We start from the raw sequence: 25,303 nt of genomic DNA, 5'->3' as shown, positions 1-25,303 counted from the left end.
TGGGAGCTGTCCATTTCGGAATGCGGTGTGTTACCAGTGTGGTAAGACAGGCCATGTGCAAGAGGGGTAAGACAGGTGTGGTAAGACAGGAGGGGCTGTCGGGGCCGGGCACCGTCATCGGTTGATGTGGTCGGGGCTGGCAGTGAGTTTGATCAACGGGGCGTTTTTCCGATGACATCAGCTGCGAATCACCCCTTTGTGGTGGCTGTCAGTGTGAATGGCAGGCCAGTCAACTTCACAGTGGATACCAGCACATCAGTCAGTCTCGTGAATAAATGGATCTGGCGTCAATTGGGTTGTCCGGTGTTAGCCTCGATACACACTACCTTTTTTTTTTTTTTTTTTTTGTTGTTTACAAGATCGAGGCTCGTGTAAGAGCTAACATTAATCACAAAGAACCATAAATGGACACATAAAACATGTAATAAAAGGTGTGGGAGTAAATATGGGGAGAGAGAGGGAAGCACACAAGTACAACAGTAGAGAACAGGGACATCGGGAGATCTGTGGGAGGGAGAGGGCAGGGGAAGGGGAGGGGGTGGGAGAGGTATGTAACAACTTATTTTGGTCTGACTAGCTGACCTTCATGGCTCACCTTCAGGCCGTTTCGGACAAATTAGCCCAGGTTTCTTCATAAAGCAGTATCCTTTTCGTAATAATAATGATCATAGTAATAACATAAATAAAAATGATACAGTAAATATAATTGTAAATATAATTGTAACACTGCAATCCCTTTGGCGTGACTGCAAAGTTACTGGATTGAAGCGCTGTATGGTTCACTGATGACTCAAAACATATGGAATAAACCAGTGTATCAGTGCAGTCTCTTTACTTCTATGGTAACACAGCTTAGAGACTTCCAGTACTTCAAAAAATTTTTTAACACTAACATTATTTGTGAACTGGTATCCCTATCCAGGTCATACTATCCTCTTCAACTAAAGTATCAAACAAGTCCAGCAGCTTTCAAACTTACACAGGGGAGATGATAAAGCCATTAGGCTTGATGGATGTGTTGGTTCGTTATTGGGACCAGCAAGTGGTGTTGCCCCTGCATGTGGTTGATGGTTCTTGACCATCTCCACTTGGTTGTGATTGGTTGCACACCATTCGTTTGGATTGAGCAAACATTTACAGTGTCCATACATCATTTCCATCTCCTTCGTGCTTGGAGGGGATCTTGGAAAAATACCAAGTTCTATTTGGGCCTTAACTTGGGAAGCTCAAAGGTGCTCAAGGTCACCTGTGCCTGAAGGAGAGTGTCAGTCCACGATTCTGTCAGCCTCGACCGGTGTCGTATGTTCGTTCATTCATGGTGGACCAGCCAGTCATGGCACGGGTCTATGTCCACTGACAGAAATGGGCTGTTGTGGTTCGAGTTTTCAGTCCGGCTAACTACCTTGTTCGTACTTCGGCCGGGCTTATCTGGAAACGTCAGGTGAATCGGTTGTTGGCTCGCGGGTCCAATCATTCACACACAACCAATTCCGTTCCGCCGTGCGATGTGTCCTCATCCATTGAGGTGCCCGTGACCACGTTTTGGCCAGCTGCCCATCCATCTGTGGAGCCGGATGTTCATGGCAGTGAGAGTAGTGTGGATGTTCCTCCGGTTTCAGTTGAGCCTAGTTTGGTGTCTGGTGGGGAGAAGTCATCTGTGTCCAATGCCTCACCGTTGCCGGTCGTGTCCGCGGCTCAATGCCTGCGTGTTTCTTCGAGAAGCATTGTGTGACCAGCATATTTGGAAGACTATGTGACTTAAGGGGGGAGGAGTGTAGTGCCGTGTACAGCCGAGTGAGGCCGCTGTGGGCGGGGCCGAGGAGGCCTGCTTTGCCGTTGCCTGGAATAAAGATGGTGCTCGATGCTCTCTGCGTGCCGCATCTTTATAACAAAGAAATTACACAAAGCCAACCATGTTTCATCTAACCAGACTCGGCGGCATTTTAGTGAGAGCGGATCTCTGAGAGGTCAAGCAGTTCAAACCCTGGCCGAGCAATACCAAATATTTGAAAAATGGAACATGCTGCTTCCTTTCTTGATGCTCAACATTTAAAAGGATAGAACATGAAACACAACCATAAGTTGGCAACACAGCATGATTTGATGGGCCAAATGGCTTCCACATACATTGAAGCTCTGAGTAAGGGAACTACCAGTCATTTAAAATGATCATCTCTTTCAATGCCAATCTGGGAAGTCAATCATCTCTGAGAACATCCATCAGGATGAAACCAATAGTTCCAGTCTAAATAGATTGTCAAACAGTTGTAAAATACACAGCACTTGCTGCAATCTAATGAAAGGCTGAAAAAAAATATAACCAGCGATCACATAATGATGGTTGATTATCAAATTTCAAATTTTTATAACAATTTTGAATAAATATCTGTTCATGTCCTTTTCCAAAAACATTAAAAAACAAATCCTTAACACAGAAACTTGTTTCGGGCACATTTTGCACGCATTTTGTCCCAATTTCATATTCTATTGCAGAAACGTATTTTTCATCAAATAGTGTCTATTTTAGCTTAGACTGAGCAAAACAACATATTTTACACTGTAAACCTTATTCATGCAAAACAGTCTTATTTGCCCAATATAAGCGTTTTTAATAACTCAAGCTTAACTCAAATAAAGAAACTATATTTCCAGTAGTTTACTGAGCTGTCTAAATGCAATCAGTGAGCACAGTTAATGTTACCAGTCTGATGACAAGGTGTTGGAATAACAACACCTCTTTGTTTCAACAAAGGAAGATTGAACATAATCAATGCTGAAGTAAAGCAGAGGGTATGCAACGTACCAAAAGACCTTGGCGGCCAACCACTCCACTCCCGCCTGGAAATGCAGGAGACCCACGAGGACCAGAGACGCCTCTCCGCCCTTGAATACCTTTTTTGCCTTGACGACCCTTTGCAAGTATACACACAAAAAATACATATTTTGCAACCTTTACTCCTCATAGGAATCGAGGAACATCAATGATAGGAGCAGGAAGTGAATACATTTTTTCCAGCGATAATTGAATATCATTGCAGTATAAACTTATTTGATTCCTGTAAAGATGGGAATTGAACGTGATTACATCAGCTATGCCTTACCTGAAATGACCATTTTTGTGCAACAAAACCTTTGACCAGATGCCATAACAATAATAACTAGAAAGCATCTGAAAATGCAAAACCCGTCCACCTCCAACTTGTGTTCAGACTTCTTCTGTATGCTAAACACATTGAAAACAGCAAGAAAAAAAAATACAAAAAACATCTTGACGATTTTAGATGACCTTGACCTTTTCACCTCCAAAGCAGTATGCCTCAATGACCCAATATGCAAACCCTGTTCAAATTTCAAGTCAATCTGATGAAAATTGACGATTTTATGCAATCTTGATCTTTGACCTTTTGATCTTAAAAAAAAACAATCAGCTTCTAGCTTTTGATTGGTGAACCAATTCAGTGACCCAATGTGCAAATTCTTGAAATTTCAGGTCAATTGGATAAAAATTGACGGTTTTATGTAATGCCAACCTTTGACCTCTTGATAAAATGTTGAATTTGTCCTCTCCATATTCCTATAATAACGTTTTTTTGTTTTTTTGTATACAGAATCGAGGCTCGTGTAAGACCTAACACATTGAACATGCAAACATGCACAGACACAAACATGCAATGAAGGGAGCGGGAGACAATACAGGGAGAGAGGGAAGAACAACAACAGAAGAGAACAGGGACGTCGGTAGATCTGTGGAAGGGGGAGGGCTGGAGGAGGAGGGAGGAGTACATGGTATAAAGTAAATTAACTACTAGGAATTTCAGGAAAGAAGTTGGGGGTTGAAAGAGCCGGATTTTGGGTGTTTTAACGAGGGTAGAAAAGATCAAGGTTTTGGATGGGGGAAGACAAGAGATGGTGGTGAACAGCTGTTTTAAAGACTTGGAGGGCGGAGAGGGATTGAAGAGAGTGTGGGAGTTTCTTTCAGAGGCGGAAGAAAAGATGAATGAAGGAGTGAAGGTGAGCAGAGAGTCTTGATGTTGGCAGTTTCACCAGAAGAGGGTTGCAGGCAGATCTTGTGCGTCCTGCAGGAATATTTGGGGGACAGAGCACAGATAGAGCTGGGGGAGCAAGCCCGGAGAGGAGTCGGTAGAAGACAGAAAGACCACCTACCTGCCTGCGGTGAGTGATTGAAAGGCCCTCAGAGTTAACTTCATCACAGGAGATTCCAATGATTCTGAATGCTTTGGTTTCAACCGCGTGAACCCGAGCCAGGTGTGAGGCAGGAGCATCAGCCCAGAGGAGAGAGAGAGCAGTATTACATTGAGCAGCAGATGAAAGCTTTGCATATGGTGAGGAGCTCAGAAGTGCCCAGAAAGGACTTCGCACGACGGAGGATGCCCAGTCGGCGACTGGCTTTGGAGGCCAGCTTGGAAATGTGGTTTTCCCAGGAAAGATCATGGCAGATAGTGAGACTCAAAAGCTTGAGTGACAGAACTTCTTCAAGAGGATTGTTCAGAAAGTAGATGGGAGGGTTGTCTAGACGGTCTTTCCGGAGAGACATAGTAAGAGTGTGAGATTTGTCAGGATTGAATGACATGTTCCACTTGTTTGACCAGTTTGTGATATTGTCCAGGTCTGCAGAGAGTGAAGAGGCTGCTGACTGCCGATCTGAGGGTTGGGATATGGAGCGGCAGAGAGTGGAGTCATCAGCAAAGAGATTGGATTTTCCAGAGAATCAGAGAGATCATCGATGAAGACCAGAAAAAGCACAGGGCCTTGGGGAACTCCAACCTGAACAGGAAGGGGAGAAGAGAGAATTCCATTCAGGGCCACACGTTGACTGCGACCAGAAAGGAAATCTGCAAGCCATGCGTGGAGGTTTCCATGGATACCATACGAGGAGAGTTTGGTGAGCAGAGCGGGGTGCCAGACATTATCGAAGGCACGTCATCTGTCAAGGGAGACAGCTCTGATTTCCTGTTTGGCATTGAGGACCTCCATCCATTGTTGAGACAGCAGAAGCAGCATGTCCAGAGTAGAGTGACCTGGTCTGAATCCAAATTAATGATCCGAGCTCAAGCCATTGGAAAAGAGGAAGGATTTGATGTCAGAAGCGATGATCGATTCCATGACCTTGCTGATCATTGGGAGCAGGCTGATTGGTCTGTAGTTGCAAGGATCTGTTTTGCACCTTTTTTGTGTGAAGCGGTAATGTTGGCTGATTTCCAAGCTGATGGCAGATGACCTGACCTTGAGCAAAAGAGAGGGTGAAGAGAATTGAGAGAGGGTGGGATAGAGCGGCAGAGCAGGATTTTAGGACCTGTGGGCTGATGCCATCTGGTCCACTTGCAGAATCAGAGTCGAGGTTTGACAGAAACATCTCCACCTTGTCAGGAGAGAAGGACACAGAGTTCAGGAGCAGCTGGGTTTGACTGGGTAGGGTTGGTACAGAGAGAGATGGGTTTGGGACACAAGATTTTGATGCAAACACAGAGTTGAGGCATTCGGCTTTGTCACGTGTGGTGTCAGCTGTGTAGCCATTTGAGGTAAGGGAGGGGATGGAGAGGGAACAAACACCAGAAACAGATTTGACCAGATTCCACCAGGATTTGGATGAGGGAGACAGGTTTGAGAGTTCTTTGTTGAAAATTTGATGACAAAAGCTCAAATGGGAAACAAAGTTACATCTCGCACAGACACACAGGCACACACCCACACATACAGACACACAGAAGTGATCGCAAAACCCCGTCTCCTGATATGTGGGGGAAGGGCTAACTAGAGCAAAGCCGATGGTGCACCAGGGCAAATTTCCATCCTTCCCATCCAAAGCAAAGTTGAAAGATGGGAAATATTTTCTGTTTTGACCCCTGTGTCCGACCCCTATGGGGCATGAACTGAGGATCAAATTAAAAAAATAGGACCGTGGGACCTGAAGCTCCCCTGGATCAGGAGCAACAGTCACTCAAACCCCCCTCCCCCCGCCCCCCTGCCTCACAGACTCCCTTAGACCATGATGTTATTAATGCCATAAACAAACTTTGGTACATCCATGGAACATGAAGGTTGTGATCAAGTTTCATTGAAATCGTTTGTGTAGTTTCCGAAAAGAGAGCCCAATACCTATTTTGGGGAGTCAAAAACACATCCTTTTAATAAGCGTAGATTTTGATGTGGTCAATACACCGTCATTAGGCATCAGATATGAAGCTTGTGGCCAAATTTCATCAAAACCGTGTATGTGGTTTCGGAGAAGGGAGCAAATACCTATTTTGCGGGGAGGGGGCGGGGGTGGTGGGGAGGGGTAAAACCCCTCTACCCCCGTAGATCCTCTTAATGAGCACAGATTTTGATGTGGTCAATACACTGTCATTAGGCATCAGATATGAAGCTTGTGGCCAAGTTTCATCAAAACTTTGTGAGGTTTGGGAGAGGAGAAGAAATACCTATTTTTTTTGGAAGGGGAAGGGAGGGATGTGGTCAAACCCCCCTCCCCTGTAAACCCCCATAATCGGCATTCCCTGTATGTGTGAGTTTATATACAGTATGTTTTATATACAGGGTGAATCAAAACTAGCGCCCGCGCCCGATTTCTGTTTTTTCGGCTGTCAGATTCTTTCTGGGATGTCATGTTGTTAATAATTGTCTTGCAGATTATTAATTTTCTTAGTTTATTTATTTTTGTTTTTGTTTTGCAGGTTATTGCTGAGAGTTTGGAAAGTTACTGAATTTGCACCAAATTGAACCATGAATTACCTTTCAATGAATCAATGCATTGCGGCCGTGAAACATTACTACAAATGTAATGAACAACCAACGATGGTGGCACGCCGTTTGGCACAGGAATTCGATATTAACCCACCCCAGGGAAGAAACATACGATTGATTGTCGAGAAATTTGAAGCAACAGCGTCAGTAGCCACTGCAAAGAAGTCCGGTCGTCCGAAAATGGCAACGAATGTAGCTAAGGCTGAAGAAGCCATCAGGAGACTGGAACAAAGTCCGCAAAAGTCAACTCGCCGTTTATCTGCAGAGTTGGAAGTGAGCCAATCAAGTGTTATCCGTATCCTTCACCAGAAAAGATGGAAACCTTACATTCCACGCTTACTGCATGCCCTTCATGATGGAGATGACGACCGCCGTCTTCAATTTTGCGAAGAGTTCTTAGCTAAACTTGACGAAGAGGACACAATGCTAGACAACATCTGGTGATCAGATGAGGCATGTTTTAAGCTTAACGGCACAATTAACAGACACAATTGTGTCTACTGGGCTGCGGAGAACCCAAGAGTGACAGTCTGTGCTCGACACTCTGTGCCTGCTCGGCTGCAATTGTGCATCGATCACGAGGGAGGGCACTTTGAAAATTGCAAGTAAAACAGCTTGGTACAGTTCCGTAATAATTTTCCCCCGAATAAATGGTTAGATAAACATGTCATTCATTTATTTCTACCTTCTTGTACACTGTAATACAAATGGCAAACAAACAATCAACTGACAGAAATATATATATACTATATACTGTATATATATAAACAGAAATCAGGCACTACATTTGACTCACCCTGTATATATAGCAATACCCTGGCCTAAATCATTAATTCGTTCCATAAGCCATGACGTAACTCAGTTTTTGACGTAAACCGGGCGTAATGCCTTAAAAATGCCTTTAAATGAAGACAAACACCGTAAAACTTGAGTAAATAACTGGAGGAGGCTGCGGCTTCACCCTGAATCTTTGCCGCTCCCCGTCGGGAGTTCCTCCGTTGTTTTCTATCGGTTGGGTCTTCTCCTCAAACGGGGTGACCGGCACGGACGTGTCGACCGTGAGCGGGCTTGTGTGCCGAGTGGCTCCGCAGCCCGCTTCACCACGGCGTGCTTTACCCAATGTGTCCGAGCAGTTTCACCAGTGGTCGTGTCGTGTCATCTGTGATGAACGAACGAGCTCAGGGTTCCGTGAACCCGGCCGCCTCGGGGATCGACGCTCGCCTCCTAGTCGTAGACGTGCCCCGTCTTTCCTCGAGCGGCCGAAGTTGCGTGCTTCCTTTTTTTGTACGATGCGATATACGCAGAAACGACAATGTACAGGCAGGCATTTGCAAATCCATGCACATGTGCACATGCACACGTCGATCGGTTCGTCGACGCCGGATGCCGGCGAGGTGCCCGACGAGGCACCCCGGCTCGAGGCATGACACGGTCGTTCGTTTCACATGGGCCATGGGCACTGGGGCCTGACCTCGTCACGGACACTGCACACTCTGCACGGTGACGTGACGTCTGCCGCGGACGGTCATGCGAGCCGGCATCGTCGTCATGTTTCGCCGTTGCCACGTTGCGTTGGTTGTTTTACACAGTAAAGGAATAATCACAAAAATAACAGCGAAAGGCAAAGCAAGCACGCGACCGCAGCACAGGACAAAATGCATATGGCGTTGCCTTTGTTTTGAATGAGAACCAGCAGCTATGCGTACGTATACTGTACGTACATTTTAAAATATTTTTAATGTGCTTTTTATTGTATTTTAAATAGTTTTTTAGCTTCTTTTATTGTTAATTTTTATGTACTATTTTATTTATTTTAAATATCTTTTTTTCACGTCCTCCTATTATGATATAGGAGTGACGTAAATTCGCACATAATGACGTTCGCTGAACTGAAATTTACTCTTGAAGAGTGGCGTAAAGTCGGATTTGATGTAGGTCGAAATGGCGTAAAACGGGGTATTGCTGGATATATATTTAAGGCTTTTCTGACAAAACAATTGCATAGACTCTGCCTATTAATCATGAGCTTAACAAAGCCACAGCCCCTTATATATCCATAGGAATGTATTGCAGCCAATACCGGGAAGAGACAATTTTATAGATCAGTCCACCCCGGAGAGGGTACATTCAGAGACCCGTGCCCTGGGCTTGTTTGCCCTCGTCTTATGAGAGGCCCTTTTTATACAAGAAATGGTAAAAAAGTCAAAACATTTAATCATCTTTGGAAGCTCACCTTCACCTACGGCCAAAGTTCAACAGGACTGTCCCATGAGCAAACACATGCACCTCAACCAGAAGGCTGAAGTACATGGTCAATCAAACACACACACATCCTCAAATGTGTAATATAGGTGTAATATGTGTAATGATAAATGTGTAATAACAAAATATAATTGGGAAGCATACCGGTGGCCCTGGAATTCCCTTTGGTCCATGCACTCCCGGTTGTCCCTAAAGAGACCAACAAAAGATCTTTAAAATGTTGCTACAAAATAAAGCACAAAAATATGAATGAATAACTGAAGGGAAGTTACTAAAAAATACATTAGAATCTTATATGATACAATTCAGTACAGTATTTGATTGTAAGTGTGGTCTGTACAATATGTAATGGATATTTTATCACCGACAAGGTTTGTTTGCATTTAAACGGTTAACAAAAGCACTAGATTTTGTGAATGCGTTTCAACTGCATCGATTTTGCCAACACTTGACTTCCATGCGTGACATGCATGATATGTACGACATGTATGATACTTTATGCGAAAGTTGTTTTTGCAAGATAAATTGATTAATCTTGTATGAGAATCTCTACACGTGGTGTTACATTGAGAAAAACAAACTATAGGACAAAGGACAGGGGAATAATGGGATGACAGAGGACTACGTGAGGATGAGGGTTGGGAGAAAAAAGTAGGGTCGAGGTGAGTGTAAATAAAGGAGTGAAATCCATGGGGAAAAGTGGGACAGGAAGAGAAAGGGTTAAATATTCTTCAATTTTGAGGAGATTATATTCAACTTGTCATGAATTTTTATAGGGAAAACTGACCCATGCTTCTGTTGATGTTGTTATATCAATGCCTGGTTGTGGTTGCTCTTGTTGAAATACCTGCTTATTTTTTGCTGTACAATCATCACTACCTTATGTTCAGTGATGTAGTGGTAAAACATAATGTGGGTAAACTATACTAGTGTCGTTGAGGCCGGGAAGCGGCCGAACGTGAAGGCTAGCCGTCGTGGTGTGTCCGTGGGCTGCGAGGCCCAAGGTCCGCAGAGCATGGACAAAAGTATCCCTCTCTCTCCCTCTACATCTCTGCCTCTTCAACACTATTGAAAGCTGCATGGTATTAATGGCTCTAAATGGGTGGCAGTATGGGATATCAGTTGTGGGAGATCTTTGGGCCGCTCCTGAAGGATCAGTTGACTCCGTGCTGTGGGCCAGTTTGTGCAGAACTCACTGTGGGTGGTCATTGTTCTTCAACAACAACAACAACCACAACAACAACAACAACATTATGGAAGACTGTGCGCTTTTGGCTTCATGTAGGCAATAGAAAAAAAATCTAAATTGTCATCTGAGACCTGACTACTGTTTGGGCTCCCATTTCCGCAATGGAGGACTATTAAGATTGACGAACATGAGGGACGATACAGGCCGTCAGCAGAACTCACAGGAATAATGTTCAGGATGTGAATAAGAGGCAATAGTCCATGTGGCACATCTCTGTTATTCTCTTTATAGTCCTTGGACTCTTCAGTTGCACTTCTAAAATCTCAGTGAAACTGTTGCGCAAGCTGCTTGATTTGGGTTTCACCAGAGTACTCATCCATTCGGTCAGACCAATTCGCCACGTCGAGACTTCAAACTTTTGAAGTAAGTCAAAAATACTGGATCGTTTTCTCAACTGCGGCTCTTTCTGGTGGTGGTGGTGGATGTTGTGTCTGGTGGATGTTCTGGTGGTGGTGGATGCTGGAGATTATGTAAATAGTCTCTACTCCATGTTTGCAATAAGGCTTGCAAGAAGCGGTCCAGCCTTGATTATTGAATTTTTGGGTTTGACGGCAATGGAATGAAATTGAAATCCAGTTTCTCAGCAGCATTCAGGGTTTCTTTCAACTTGTCTTCTGGCTGTTCTTTCATGGAAGAGAGCTGTCGGATGGTACGCTTCATCAGATTTTCAACGTTTGGCAAGGTCATTTTTAGGTCTTCATGTTGCTGAGACAGAGTTAATGTCTTTTCCAACACATCATACATGAGACCAAGGTAACATTGGCTCTTTCAATCCTAGTGAAATCATTAGCCACTTCTTTTTTGACCTTTCCTTAGCATTGCCAGTTGCATCCTGTGATGCAGTAGAGAAGTGGCTGTGCAGTGCTCTTTAAGAGATCAAAACAGTTTTAGCGAACGCTACTAGCATCCCAGCGAACATCAGGAGGTGGACTTCCAACTCTTGTGCTTTTTCTGCTAATTCAGGATTCTTTTTTGGTGACTTGCTGTAAAGTGAGAAGAGACTGTCCAGAAATAATTTCAAATGGTTGATACCATTCACTTCTTTTCACTTCATTCACTTCGAGTGGTATGTCCACAGTCTCCACAGTTAGACCACCCTCTCGGCTCTTTACATACCATGCTTCCAGTATCATGCCATGCTAGGACACAGGGTCTCTCAAAGTCAAATTTGTGGCCACATTGCACGCATTGACGAGAGGGTGGTCTAACTGGGAAGACTGCGGACATAGACACACGATACACACCTCTGATACAGATGGAAAAAACTGGATGGTGCAAACAGCTGGATTAGGTGAGCAACAAACAACAACACTTGATCCCAAATACCACACCCACATTTGTACAACACCCAACAGAAACTCCAACAATCACCCAACTCACACCTCATCACGTCCAACCTGAACACTAATCAAGTCAGGTTCATGCCACAGAAATACACACTCAACAAAAACAACAACAACAAGCACACACAAATGCTCACGCATTAGCGGAGTAGATGGTTCAACTTACGATTGAATAGCGGACCTTCGTGGATACAACCTTTCACCAAACTGGAAGTTTGCAGCGAACTCGTGATGCATTCAGGGAACTTTTCCCAGAACGGGAGACTCCAGCAGCCAAAACCATCTGGGCGAATGTTAGAAAATACCAAGAGCTTGGCACTAGCCTCAACCGCAACAAGGGGAAATCTGGTAGGAGGCGCACTGGGCGATCAGAAATGAACATTGCAGCAGTAAGGCAGCAAGTTTTGGAGCATCCTAGGGATACCAGCGCAAGACGAAATGGGACGGGATTGCCTTTGGCAACATTCAACCGAATCACAAGACTGGACCTCCACCAACATCCATATCAGATTCACATCCGGCATCAACTTACGCCAGGGGATTTTGCCAGGAGGCTGGTGCTTGCCGGATGGTTGATAGCACGTTGCGAATCAGATGTCAATTTCCTGCGGTATCTCATTATCGGTGACGAAGCTGCTTTCGCCATGGACGGCAAGGTCAATACCCATAATGTTCTTGAATATGCACCGACAGGACAACCCCCGGAATTTAATTTTGACACCAACATGAATCGACAAAACTGGACTGTTTGGTTGGGACTTTGTGGAAGTGGTCAGGTGATCGGACCATTTTTCTTTCAAAGGAATGGCAATGGCAACAGGTATCTGCAGATGATCAATGATGCAGTTTTACCGCAGCTGGAGGAGAACTTTGAGCGACAGGTTCGTGGTGTCTTCAGATATCTATGGTGGGCCCAAGACGGTGCCCCAGCACATCGTCTTATCGCTGTCCGAGATCGACTGAGGGAACTCTTTGGAGACCGAGTCATCGCCCTCAACAATGCAGTGGAATGGCCGGCAAGATCACCTGACCTCACACCATGTGATTATTTCCTTTGGGGACATTTAAAGAACAAGGTGTTCGTAACTCCTCCCCGTGATCTTGACGAATTGCAGGGCCGTGTTCGACATGAAGTGGATGCTTTGCGCAATGACCCGGCTACGGTGAGGCGAGCAGTTCAGGGCATGCTCTGCCGCTGTGAGCTTTGTGTTGAAAGGGGATGTGGACATGTTGAAGGTGTGGGTGCATAAAGGCCAATCATTCCTGAGAAAAGTTCACCTGACGTTCATTTTGCACCAATTATCCTGACTTGCATCGATTAGCCAAACTCGTAAAAATGCGACTTGAACTTGTCATTTTCAATGAACATGTACTCACTCGGTCATGTGTGACAGCAATGATGCATGGAAGGTATCAATGGAAAGCTGAGGATCTCCTCTTAATTAGTAAACCACATGTAAATTGTCAAAATAAATAACCTTTGCATATTAACCCCTTGAATTCGGATTACCTTTTTTTTGATACGCACTGTATATGATAGCTTTAAAAACGCTATATATATATATATATACATATATATATATATAATTATAATAATAATATACTTTTTTTTTTTCTGTCTGTCTGTCCATCGATAGAATCGGCCCCACCGGTAGTAACCCCATCATATTGCATACCGTTAGAATCCTCTTGGCAAAATAACCACAAGGTGCGGGTACCTCTCCTCATAATTAATAATTCTGATCACCATCCTACCACCGATGGAAGCAATAGGCATAAGTGGAAATCTATTTTAAAAAGAGAAAGAAACCTGTGTCACATTGTAGGTTTTACCTGTAAACCTGGTATTCCTTGTGGTCCTTGCTTCCCAGGTTCCCCCTGGAAAGAGAACGACCCTTAGAGTAATTTGCACTTTCAATTTCACAGAATTGAGAAAGAGAACTCGTGGAATGTTAAAAATAAACAAACTATTGAGGAATCCAAAGTAAAACCTGACTTTGTTTCACATTGTTTTAAGGTCAAGAAAATGATGTAAATTACCATTGTTATTACCTCCACCACCGAAGGTGGATGGAGGTTATGGTTTCACCCTTGTCTGTTTATCTGTCTGTGAACAGGACATCTTAAAAAGTTATGGATGGATTCGGACAAAATTTGGTGGAGAGGTTGGGTGTGTGACAAGGACGAATTGATTAGATTTTGATGAAGATCTGGATCCTATAATTTTTTAGGTGATACTGCACCATTGAGATATAGGGCCAAAAACAATACATGGCATGATATATTCAAATATTATGGATGGATTATGACTTAACTTGGTGGATGAGTTGGGTAGGTGAGAAGAACAAGCTCATTGGATTTTGGTTAAGGTCCGGATGCAGATCCGGCCTTTCAATGGGATACAAATGTGTAAACTGTTCAGCCTGGCAGACGTATGCGCTCTATCGAGTGCCTTTCTAGTTTTGGTTTCTGACAAGTGCTCTTGCAATTCGAGTTATTCCAAATAAACAGACATTGCTGCTGAAGGCAAATTGAAAGGTAGGTGAATGAAATGTTACAGATTTACCTTCCTGCCATCCTCCGACGGATCTCCTCGATGACCGATGTCTCCCTTTGGCCCCTGTATCATTGGGGTAGAGCCATGAGGATGAAAAATATATTGCAGTATTTTCCTTAAGATCCATAGGAAAATCATCTGTTACTTGTGTATTTCAAAGATATCAAGTCTGTTTTTAGCTTAACATGCCTTAACTTTATGCAAGTAAACTTAAACAGAAGCAGAACTGTTGGCAGAATCATGCACAGCAACATCATAGGTAGAAGATTGATGGTAAGGCAAGGGTTCCGCTCCGCAGGAATCTCTACGACATCCTGGCACAACCAGTATGACATAAACAGTAACCTTTTAAAAACCTCAATTGAAGGACTTTCCGTTGTGAGTTTGCAAACACATGATGGCAGTCTGCAACTGATCATCAAAGAAAGGATCTAAATATTTCGCTAAAAGCACCTTACTCAGAAAACATTGGAACTGAAAAGGTTGCAAATTCATGTTGAAGTTGCAGACAAAATGTCTCCAGTTCATGACTATAGGTTGTGTTCTATGGTGATCAATCTTGCCTCCATATCCTCAACACCATCCTATTACAGTGTATAAGGGTGGTTGGTGTATACGACTGCTTTAGTAGTGTATAGGTGCTTGGTGACCTGTACCACGCCGACGGGGGTATGAACAAGAACGTGACGACAACCTTGCCAAAGAATGCCAAAATTTATTGAGTCAATGTTTATTTTATGTCATAAACAACTATTTTATTCATGAAATTAAAAAGCACAAAAACAATGCACAAACATGTCAATGAAGGGTACAGTCTGGACAAATATTAAAGCTGAAGTCCCTAACCCTATTTTCACCATTCCCCCTTAGGTTTGCAGATTTGAGGTTCATGGTGATTTTCAAAATGGAACCCCCACAAACGGCAAGGCCTTCTTGTATACACTCAAACACTGTGCAGGGTATCGTATTCTATGAACTCTCTAGTTTTATTAAGCAATCGATAGATTTTTTGACTGCCCGGATGATCAGCTGGGCTCACTTCTTCAAAGGGTTTTGATATTTCAGTCCAAAATCTCTCCAAACGGTTGGTCTAAAATTGTGGCTGTGGGTCTACATCAGTAGATCCACAACCTCAGCTGTGTCCAAGCAGTTATTCAACCTGGCAAAGCAACCTCAATATTCAAACCTTCCACTTACAGCTTTTCCTTCAGATGTACAGTCACGTGAAAAAGTAAGTACACCCCATGTAAAGTTTGGACTTTTTCAACATATTTCAACATACAGCTATTTGATCTTCATTTCAACAATATTGATAGATAAAGGTGATATAATATAATATAACAAATATCATGAAACATTTACATTTTGTAGTCCATTGTATAATTTAAATAAACATAAATGCAAATTTCGCATGTGGAAAAAGTAAGTACACCCCTACATTTATCACAACTTCAAATACCTAAAATTAGAATCAGGTGCACCACTTCAGGTGCAAATGATTAGAACATCATTAGAGAGGATCTTGGAGGAACATGTCTTATTTAAACCTCAGACATTTCGTTTGGTTTGCTCTTTGTTGTTGAAGTGTGCGGCGTCACCATGCCTAGATCAAAAGAGCTCTCTGAGGCCTTCAGAAAGAAGGTTATAGATGCCTACGAGTCTGGGAAGGGATTTTAAAATCTCCAAACAATTTGAAATCAATCATTCGACTGTGCGGAAGATCATCTACAAGTGGAGAAGATTCCAAACAACTGCCAACTTGTTCAGGCCAGGCCGCCCCAGCAAGTTCAGCCCGAGAGCAGACCGCAAGATGCTGTAAGAAGTCTCTAAGAACTCCAGCATGTCATCACGGGACCTACAGGTAGCTCTTGCCACTGTTGATGTCAAAGTGCACGAGTCTACCATTAGAAAGAGGGTGCACAAATTTGATCTACATGGGAGGTGTGCCAGGAGGAAACCTTTGCTGTCCAGAAAGAACATCAGGGCAAGACTAAAGTTTGCCAATGAACACCCAGGCAAAGACCAGCACTTCTGGAACAATGTGCTCTGGACAGATGAGTCGAAGGTAGAGCTATTTGGCCACAGTACCAGAAGACATGTTTGGCGAAAACCAAAGACAGCATTTGACCACAAGAACCTGATACCAACTGTAAAGCATGGTGGTGGAAATATTATGATTTGGGGCAGCTTTGCTGCATCAGGGCCTGGGCAGCTCACCATCATCGAATCCACTATGAATTCTTCATTGTACCAGAGGGTGCTTGAGGATAATGTGAGGCCATCTGTCGGAAAGTTGAAGCTCAACCGAAGGTGGACCTTGCAACATGACAATGACCCTAAACATACCAGTAAATCCACCAAGGAATGGCTGAAAAGAAAGAAATGGAGGGTTCTGGAATGGCCAAGTCAAAGCCCGGATCTAAATCCCATCGAGATGTTGTGGGGGGATTTGAAACGAGCTGTGCATGCAAGAAACCCCTCAAACATCGCACAGCTGAAAGAATTCTGCATGGAGGAGTGGGCAAAAATTTCTCCCAGTCGATGTCAGAGACTGGTAGACAGTTATAAGAAACGCCTACTTGAGGTTGTTTCTGCCAAAGGGGGCAATACCACATATTAGATCCAAGGGTGTACTTACTTTTTGCACATGCGAAATTTGCATTTATGTTTATTTAAATTATACAATGGACTACAAAATGTAAATGTTTCATGATATTTGTCATATTATATCACCTTTATCTATGTATGTTGAAATATGTTGAAAAAGTCAAAACTTTACATGGGGTGTACTTACTTTTTCACATGACTGTATATATAAAACACAAAAAAAAAAAACACGCACGCACACGCGTGCACACACACACACACACACACACACACACACACACACACACACACACACACACACACACACACACACACACACATCAGTTTTAACCAATAGAGCACTATTGTCCTGTATAATCAAGAGAGGATCAATAGCATTGTACACTAGACGTCAGAAATGTAAACAAATTAAGTGGAGGAAGACCAATACGTCACCAGCCTCCTGGTGTAATGGTTAGAGCATCCCCTCTGAGTCTGGGAGGTTGGTGTTTCTAACCCCAGCCGAGTCATACTTGTAAAAATGTTATTTAAAATTTTTATTTTATTTTTTATTTATTTTATTTAAAAAAATTTTTAAAAAAAATTTAAAAATTTAAACTTAAAAAAACTTTTTAAAATGCTACATGCTACTTCCTTGCTCAACGCTCGGCATTTATAAAAGATATAGCACAGACAAACAAACACAAGTTGGTAAACATTGTGCAGGCTTTGATTGGCTGAAAGGTCTACTCCTGCATTTATTTATTTTTATTTTTTATTTTTTTGTATACTGAATCGAGGCTCGTGAAAGAGCTAACATTTACTTCACAAACAAATCAACCAGACAAACAAAACACACAAAAAGAGGGAGCGGAAAACAAGATGGGGAGAGAAGGGGAAGCACACAAACACAACATTTGAGAGCAGGGAGATGTGTGGAAGGGAGAGGGCTTGGGGGGAGGAGGCGTGGGAAGGGGGGGGGGGGGGTGGAGGGAGAAGTATAAAACACAAGGACACCAAGGACTTCCAGGACAGAAGTTGGTATTTCAAAAAAGTGGAATTGGGGTGAAATTAGCGGGGGTAGAAAAGATCAAGGTTTTGGATGGGGGAAGATAAGAGATGGTGGTGAACAGCAGTTTTAAAGACCTGGAGGGTGGAGTGGGATTGAAGAGAGTGAGGGAGTTTGGTCCAGAGGCGGGAGAAGAGAGGAATGAAGGAGTGAAGGTGAGCAGAGAGTCTTGATTTTGGCAGTTTGACCATAAGAGGGTTGCAGGCAGATCTTGTGCGACCTGCAGGAATATTTGCGGGACAGAGCCCAGAGAGAGCTGGGGGGGCAAGGCCAGAGAGAGGAGTCGGTAGAAGATGGAAAGACCACCAACCTGCCTGCGGTGAGTGAGTGAGAGGCCCTTGGAGTTAGCTTCATCGCGGGAGATTCCAATGATTCTGAATGCTTTGGTTTCAACAGCGTGAAGACGAGCTAGGTGTGAGGCAGGAGCACCAGCCCAGAGGGGAGAGCAGTATTCCATTGAGCTGCGGATGAAAGCCTTGTATGTGGTGAGGAGCTCAGGTGTGCCAAGGAAGGACTTTGCACGACGGAGGATGCCCAGTCGGCGACTGGCTTTGGAGGCCAGATTTGAAATGTGGTTTTCCCAGGAAAGATCATGGCAGATAGTGAGACCCAAAAGCTTGAGTGACAGAACTTCTTGGAGAGGATTATTCAGAAAGTGGATGGGAGGGTTGTCCAGTCGGTCTTTTCGGAGAGACATCGTAAGAGTGTGAGATTTGTCAGGATTGAAAGACATGTTCCACTTGTTTGCCCAGTCTGTGATTTTGTCCAGGTCTGCAGAGAGTGAGGAGGCAGCAGACTGCCGATCTGAGGGATGAAGAATGGAGCGACAGAGAGTAGAGTCATCAGCAAAGAGATACAGAGGATTTTCAAGAGAGTCAGAGAGATCATTGATGAAGACCAGAAAAAGCACAGGGCCCAGAACACTGCCTTGTGGAACTCCAGCCTGAACAGGAAGAGGAGATGAGAGAAACCCATTCAGGGCCACACGTTGACTACGACTAGAGAGGAAGTCCGCCAGCCATGCATGGAGATTTCCATTGATACCAAAAGAGGAGAGTTTGGTGAGCAGAGCGGGGTGCCAGACCGTATCGAAGGCACGTAATATGTCAAGGGAGACTGCTCTAATTTCCTGTTTGGCATTGAGGACCTCCATCCATTGTTGAGAAAGCAGAAGCAGCATGTCCAGAGTAGAGTGTCCAGGTCTAACATTGAAGTTCTTTGTAATGGAACTCGTTTTATATTATCTTTTACAGGTATATTCAAAATGTAATTACGCTCCATGTGTAATAAGCCTCCACACCTGGAGAGATGGCTTGACTCCGCCCACAATGGTAAGGAAGAAAATCATGCATCCCCCATGTTGGTTTTCTGGTAAGCCCAAATCTCATATCCACAATTTCAATGATCCGAGCTATATTACCACGATGTACTGTATATCATATATGCACATATAAGCAGTAGGCATGTTTTTTTCTTCATTTATGTAAGGTGGATTATTTTTTCTTCAGAAACGATTCAGCCAGCGCTCTGGGCAATACAGGGCCAAATAAATGGATGAGAAATTTGTATAATAAATGAAGATTTTTATACGTAATAAGCTAGAGTTGTCAAGGCTGAGTAGAGTGAAAACACAGAAGTATCGTCATCAGAGAACAGCGACTGCAGGAGTGTGTTCCGTTACCAAGCAGCTTGTAGAGCGTTTGCCAAGTGGCTTAAGCACTTAAACAAGCACTCCATTCGAAACAGTTGATGAGGAACGGCTGGCGTGGGAAGTGATAGCAAGCTTATTGGTAACAAGCATTCTGAGTATCGCTCTGCAATACATGTCCCCTACCGGCAGTCTGTCGTCCGGAAAACTGTTGGGGAAATTACCAAAGTTCAAAGTGCCATAACTTTGTCAAAAATGATCGAAACGTCGTGAAGTTCGAACTTGATCTGTAACTTATCATGAGGAAACCATGTACCAAGTTTGAAATCATTAGCATCAAGAGTTTAGAAAAAAAGTCCGGAAAAATGTTCTTTGCATGACGGACGGACAGACTGACAGACTGACAGACGGAGGGACTGAGTGTAAACCTATAGTCCCCTCCGGTGTACACCGGTAGGGGACTAATAATGGAAACCACCATTACAACACAGTGACAGTTTGGCGTAAAGACTAATTACAGCTTCAGATGTTGTATTGTAAGTTTGACACAACACATGTAAGCTGTCTTGTGGGTCGTATTCTTATTGGATACACTCAGGGTTCTTCTAAGAAAAATCAGTGTTTGCATTGGCAGAGTACTGTGTGGGCTTATACTCTGCAAAGTGACAACATGCAAAAAAAAAAATGTTGGTGGATAGCCACAAACTCGGGCAATCTACACAGGGAGTCCCTCTGTGCTTCTAAAAAAACATTTTCAGACTCCAAGTTTCCAAGACCAATGGTGTTACTCATTGTGGTGACAACTAAAACAGTGCTACATGTCCCTGGGAATCGATGTGCACTTGGGCTTTGAAGTGAGGACCCTAAAGCTTCTCACCTCATGGCCCATTGTTCCGGGAAGTCCAGGTGGTCCATCTTCACCAGCAGGACCCTGAGCAAAGAATGCATTGTAGCTAGGGAATGTTATATAGATATATGATGTTTATCATTTGGTCAAACTACAGGCAGTGGTTTATTGTTATTAATGCATATGCCACAACAAGAGAGAAGAGGAGACAGACTGCATGTCCAAAAAATACCTCCATTTAATAGCTTATTAGATCAAAATATTCCATGAGGACAGTTTGAATATTAGGTGCATTCGGAGATGCATTCCTTACAAAAAAGCTCCAATGATTTCTCATGGTATCTGATAAGAATCTCATCATGTCCTATCAGAAATCACGAGACATCAAATTGAAGGACGAATCAAAAATCCACCTTTGAATTGTCTATTCTCAGTGAAAATAATCCACGTATAAACTGCTTCCCTGATACTTCACGAACAGCTGGAGCATTGCAAAATTAGAGTATTTTTATTTTTAATTTTTTTGTATGCAAGATCGAGGCTCGTGTAAGAGCTAATATTAAACACAAAAACATAAACAGATGAACAAAACATATAATAAAGGGAGCGGGAGACAGAGAGAGACAGAGACAGAGACAGAGACAGAGAGAGAGAGAGAGAGAGAGAGAGAGAGAGAGAGAGAGAGAGAGAGAGAGAGAGAGAGAGAGAGAGAGAGACACAAGTACAACAACAGCAGAGAACAGAGACATCAGGAGATCTGAGGGCTGGGGGGTGTGGGTATAAAACAAATTGACACTACTAGGAACTTCAGGAATGAAGTCGGTGATTGAAAGAGGTGGATTTGGGGTGTATTAACGGGGGTAGAAAAGATCAAGGTTTTGGATTGGGGAAGATAAGAGATGGTGGTGAGCAGCTGTTTTAAAGACCTGGAGGGTGGGGTGGGATTGAAGGGAGTGTGGGAGTTTGTTCCAGAGGCAGGAAAAAAGAGGAATGAAAGAGCGAAGGTGAGCAGAGAGTCTTGATTTTGGCAGTTTCACCAGAAGAGGGTTGCTGGCAGTTATTGTGCATCCTGAAGGAATATTTGGGGGACAGAGCACAGACAGAGCTGGGGGATCTAGGCCAGAGAGGAGTCGGTAGAAGACAGAAAGACCACAAACCTGCCTGCAGTGGGCGAGTGAAAGACCCACAGAATCACCTTCATCGCGGGAGATACCAATGAAAGCTTTGATTTCTACAGCATGAAGCCGAGCTCGGTGTGAGCAGGAGCACCAGCCCAGATTCCAAGAGGGGAGAGCAGTATTCCATTAAGCTGTGGATGAAAGCTTTATATGTGATGAGGAGCTCAGAGGTGCCAAGGAAGGACTTCGCACGATGGAGGATGCCCAGTCAGCGACTGGCTTTGGAGGCCAGCTTGGAAATGTGGTTTTCCCAGGAAAGATCATGGCAGATAGTGAGACCCAAAAGCTTGAGTGACAGAACTTCTTCAAGAGGATTTCTGAGAAAGCAGATGGGAGGGTTATCCAGACGGTCATTTCGGAGAGATAAAGTGAGAATGTGAGATTTGTCAGGATTGAAAGACATGTTCCACTTGTTTGACCAGTTTGTGATTTTGTCCAGGTCTGCAGAGAGTGAAGAGACTGCTGCCTGCCGATCTGAGGGTTGAGAGACAGAGCCGCAGAGAGTGGAGTCATCAGCAAAGTGATAGAGAGGATTTTCCAGAGACTCGGAGAGATCATTGATGAAGACCAGAAAAAGCACAGGGCCCAGCACACTGCCTTGGGGAACTCCAGCCTGAACAGGAAGGGGAGATGAGAGAATGATGTACTGAGTATGCTGTACTTTCAGAAAGAACTTCAATCCAAATGCTTTGTCTGCACTGTCTGCAATGATTTACAAACGATCAAAAGATGCAGCTACGCTACCTTTCAAAAAGAGCAGATCAATGGTCAAATTACAAATTTCTGCCTTAGTTATAACTTGAAGAGTTATGTTACATATTTATGTGAATGTATGGGAATTACCATTCAGGTCTTTGCTTATCCGTGTGGAGTATATTAAGTTGTTGTGGTTGGAGGGTCAGGAGCCCTTCGGAGGGAGTGGCCGGAAACGGAAGTGGCCGGAAACGGAAGTGACCGGAAAGGGAAGAAGAAAAGACACGAGGGAACAGGACGAGGATTCTTCTTGATCTTCCTCGCCCCGCGACGACAAAAGGTGGAATCGACCTCACGCTGCGTGGAAAACAGAGGCGTTCCGAAACCCGTTTGGCGAGAGGAGGTACCTGGACGCGTAACTACCTTTTGACCCGTCAAGTCCCCGTGAGTTCGTGCACGGAACCAAGCGGTCGCACGTTGGGCCACGCGCGCGTTGCAAACCGCGCTTGGTTTTGCCCCGTCTACAAGGACGCGTACGGGTCGCACGTTGAGCCTCGCACGCGTTGCAAACCGCGCTTGGTTTGCCCCGTCTACAAGGACGCGTACGGGTCGCACGTCGAGCCTCGCACGCGTTGCAACCCGCGCTTGGTTTTGCCCCGTCTACAAGGACGCGTACGGGTCGCACTTTGGGGCCTCGCGCGCGTTGGAAGCCGCGCTGGATTTTGCCCCGTTGCTTGGCAAGGAGGGGCGCTGCAGCAGCTGTCCCCGGTACGAGACGGCACGTTTGGAGCACGTCCGCCCGGGGTTCGTTCAACCGCCCGTGTGCGGAGACGAGAGACATTGTGAGAGACATTGACCACGGAGGGAGTCAGGAGTGGGGCTCACGTGAGGAATATATAAGATGGCCATCTTAGAGTTAGTGTAGATGAGTTTGCATCTTTGTAATATTGATTGTGCATTGTTGATGGTTGTTGATTGCTCAGGGAATATATTATTGATTATTCCGGATCCTTGGTGTGGGGTTTCTTCTTGACCGGAATTCATATGGGTTGCGTTACGAAAGCTCATATATATCATCCTACTTGCTGGCGAAGGTCCTCTCACGGTCCGGGGGTCACCGAGACCAGGTAGTCACCGAGGGGACCACGTAACAGTTACAACACCAACTAGAACGGCACTCGGTAAAGCGCATGCCTCCACCATGCTGAGCAGTTTGTGTTGTATCCCACTTATGGACTGGATCTGGACTCGGACCAGAACCAAAATCGAATCGGCTGGTTCTTGTCACCTAACCAATTCATCCATCAAGTTTTGTACACAGCTTTTTGAAATATCGTGCTCTTCATGTATTGTCTTTGGCGCTATCTCTCAATGATGAAGAATCATTATAAAACATTATAGTACCCAGATGCAGATCTTCACCAAAATCTAATCATTTCGTCCTTATCACACACCCAACCTGTTCACCAAATTTCATCCGAATCCGTCCACAACTTTCTGAGATATCCGGCACACAAACAAAACAGACAAACAAGCAAGAAAGACGATGTGCAGAGCACAATACTTGCGAAATCCCTAAAACAAATGTTACCTTTAAAATTAATTGGTGGTTGAATTCAAAGACCAAATATCCAAATCCTGTTCAAATTTCAAGTCAATCGCATGAAAATTGAGGATTTTAGAAATCACACCTAAGAAATCACACCTTTGGCATATGTTGATATTTTGGCCTATGTTGACCTAAAAAATAATTGGTGGTTGAATTCAATGATCTGGTATGCAAATCTTCAAATTTCAAGTCAATTGGATGAAAAATGAAGATTTTATCAATTCCACCTAAGTTGCTGACCTTTGGCCTATATTGACCTTTTTGCCAATGTTGACTTCAAAAATAATTGGTGGGGGAATTCAATGACAAAATATGCAAATCCTCTTTAAATATCTAGCCAATCAGATGAAAATTGACAATTTTAGAAATCCGGCCAATGTTGACCATTTGACCTCAAAAAGAATTGGTGGTTGAATTCAGTGACCTTATATGCAAATCATGTTCACATTTCAAGTCAATCCGATGAAAATTGTCAATTTTAGAAATTTCAGCCTATGTTGATCTTTTGACCTATGTTGACGTCAAAAATAGTTGGTGGTTGAATTCAGTGACAAGATATGCAAATCCTCTTCAAATTAAAGTCAATCGGATGAAAATTGAGGATTTTATAAACTCCACCTAAGTTGTTGACTTGGCTTATGTTGACCGTTTGACATGAAAAACAATATGCTTCTTGCTTATGACCAACTCTACCAGGTGATTATCGCCACCGCCATGATTTTAGTAATTTTGCTATGTGGAGTTAAAGGCTGTTAGTCGGCCATCTTTGGTCGGATGACAAAACAAAATATTTTGCATATTTATGCTCAGGTACTGTCTTTGTGCCAAGTTTGAAGAAAATCAGTCCATGCATGTCATGAAGAAAATCAGAGAAATTAATGGAGACACGCTTAAGAAACAACATGGCCGCCAGTTGGCCATCTTGGATCTGATCTCGAAACAAAGTGACGTGCATATGTATTCCATCATTCATTATCTGTGTGCCAAATGTGAACAAGATCGGTAAATGCATGTCCAAGAAATGGTTCCGGACATAGTCAATATTGGGATTTTACAACTAAAATGGCTGCTCGTCTATCAGTCGGCCATCTTGGAACAATCACAAAATAAATTGAAGTGCATGTGTATGCCGTCATGTGCTGTGCTTGTGCCATGTTTGAACAAAATTGGACCATGCATGTTCAATAAACGGTTGGGGACACGTTTAAGTAACAAAATGGTCGCCAGTCGGCCATATTAGATCTGATGTCGAAAAAATAATGCACATGACCAACACAAAAAAAAAAATGCACATTCTGTAATTGAATAAAAAGAAATTTTGCAAAAAACAAACAGACAGGGGTGAAAACATAACCTCTGTTCATCGCAGATGGTGTAGGTAATTAACACTAAAATAGCAACTGACTTCTTGACATGCTTATCATGTGATATTTTCTTCCCAGGAGGTTTCCTTCCCACTTGGTAGTGTGGTTAATTTTCCTTACCTAATCTAGTAATGTG

At 43.7% G+C, this 25,303-nt stretch overlaps 1 protein-coding gene across 1 annotated transcript in view; it reads right to left on the bottom strand.

Moving 5' to 3' along the window:
* LOC137433154 (uncharacterized) overlaps nt 1–25,303 on the bottom strand; it is a 432,405-nt gene that overhangs the window by 134,010 nt on the left and 273,092 nt on the right. The window contains exons 30-34 of the mRNA XM_078783571.1: nt 20,354–20,407; nt 14,183–14,236; nt 13,450–13,494; nt 9,169–9,213; nt 2,804–2,911 (exon numbers count right to left, since the gene is read on the bottom strand). Of these exons, the coding sequence (XP_078639697.1) occupies nt 2,804–2,911; nt 9,169–9,213; nt 13,450–13,494; nt 14,183–14,236; nt 20,354–20,407 (306 nt within the window). The remainder of the gene's footprint in view (nt 1–2,803; nt 2,912–9,168; nt 9,214–13,449; nt 13,495–14,182; nt 14,237–20,353; nt 20,408–25,303) is intronic.

Source organism: Myxine glutinosa, chromosome 8, assembly GCF_964187855.1.
Source record: "Myxine glutinosa chromosome 8, kmMyxGlut1.1, whole genome shotgun sequence".
NCBI lineage: Eukaryota > Metazoa > Chordata > Myxini > Myxiniformes > Myxinidae > Myxine > Myxine glutinosa.
Note: the sequence above shows the minus strand (reverse complement) of the source record. Positions and strands in the feature narration are given on the sequence as shown.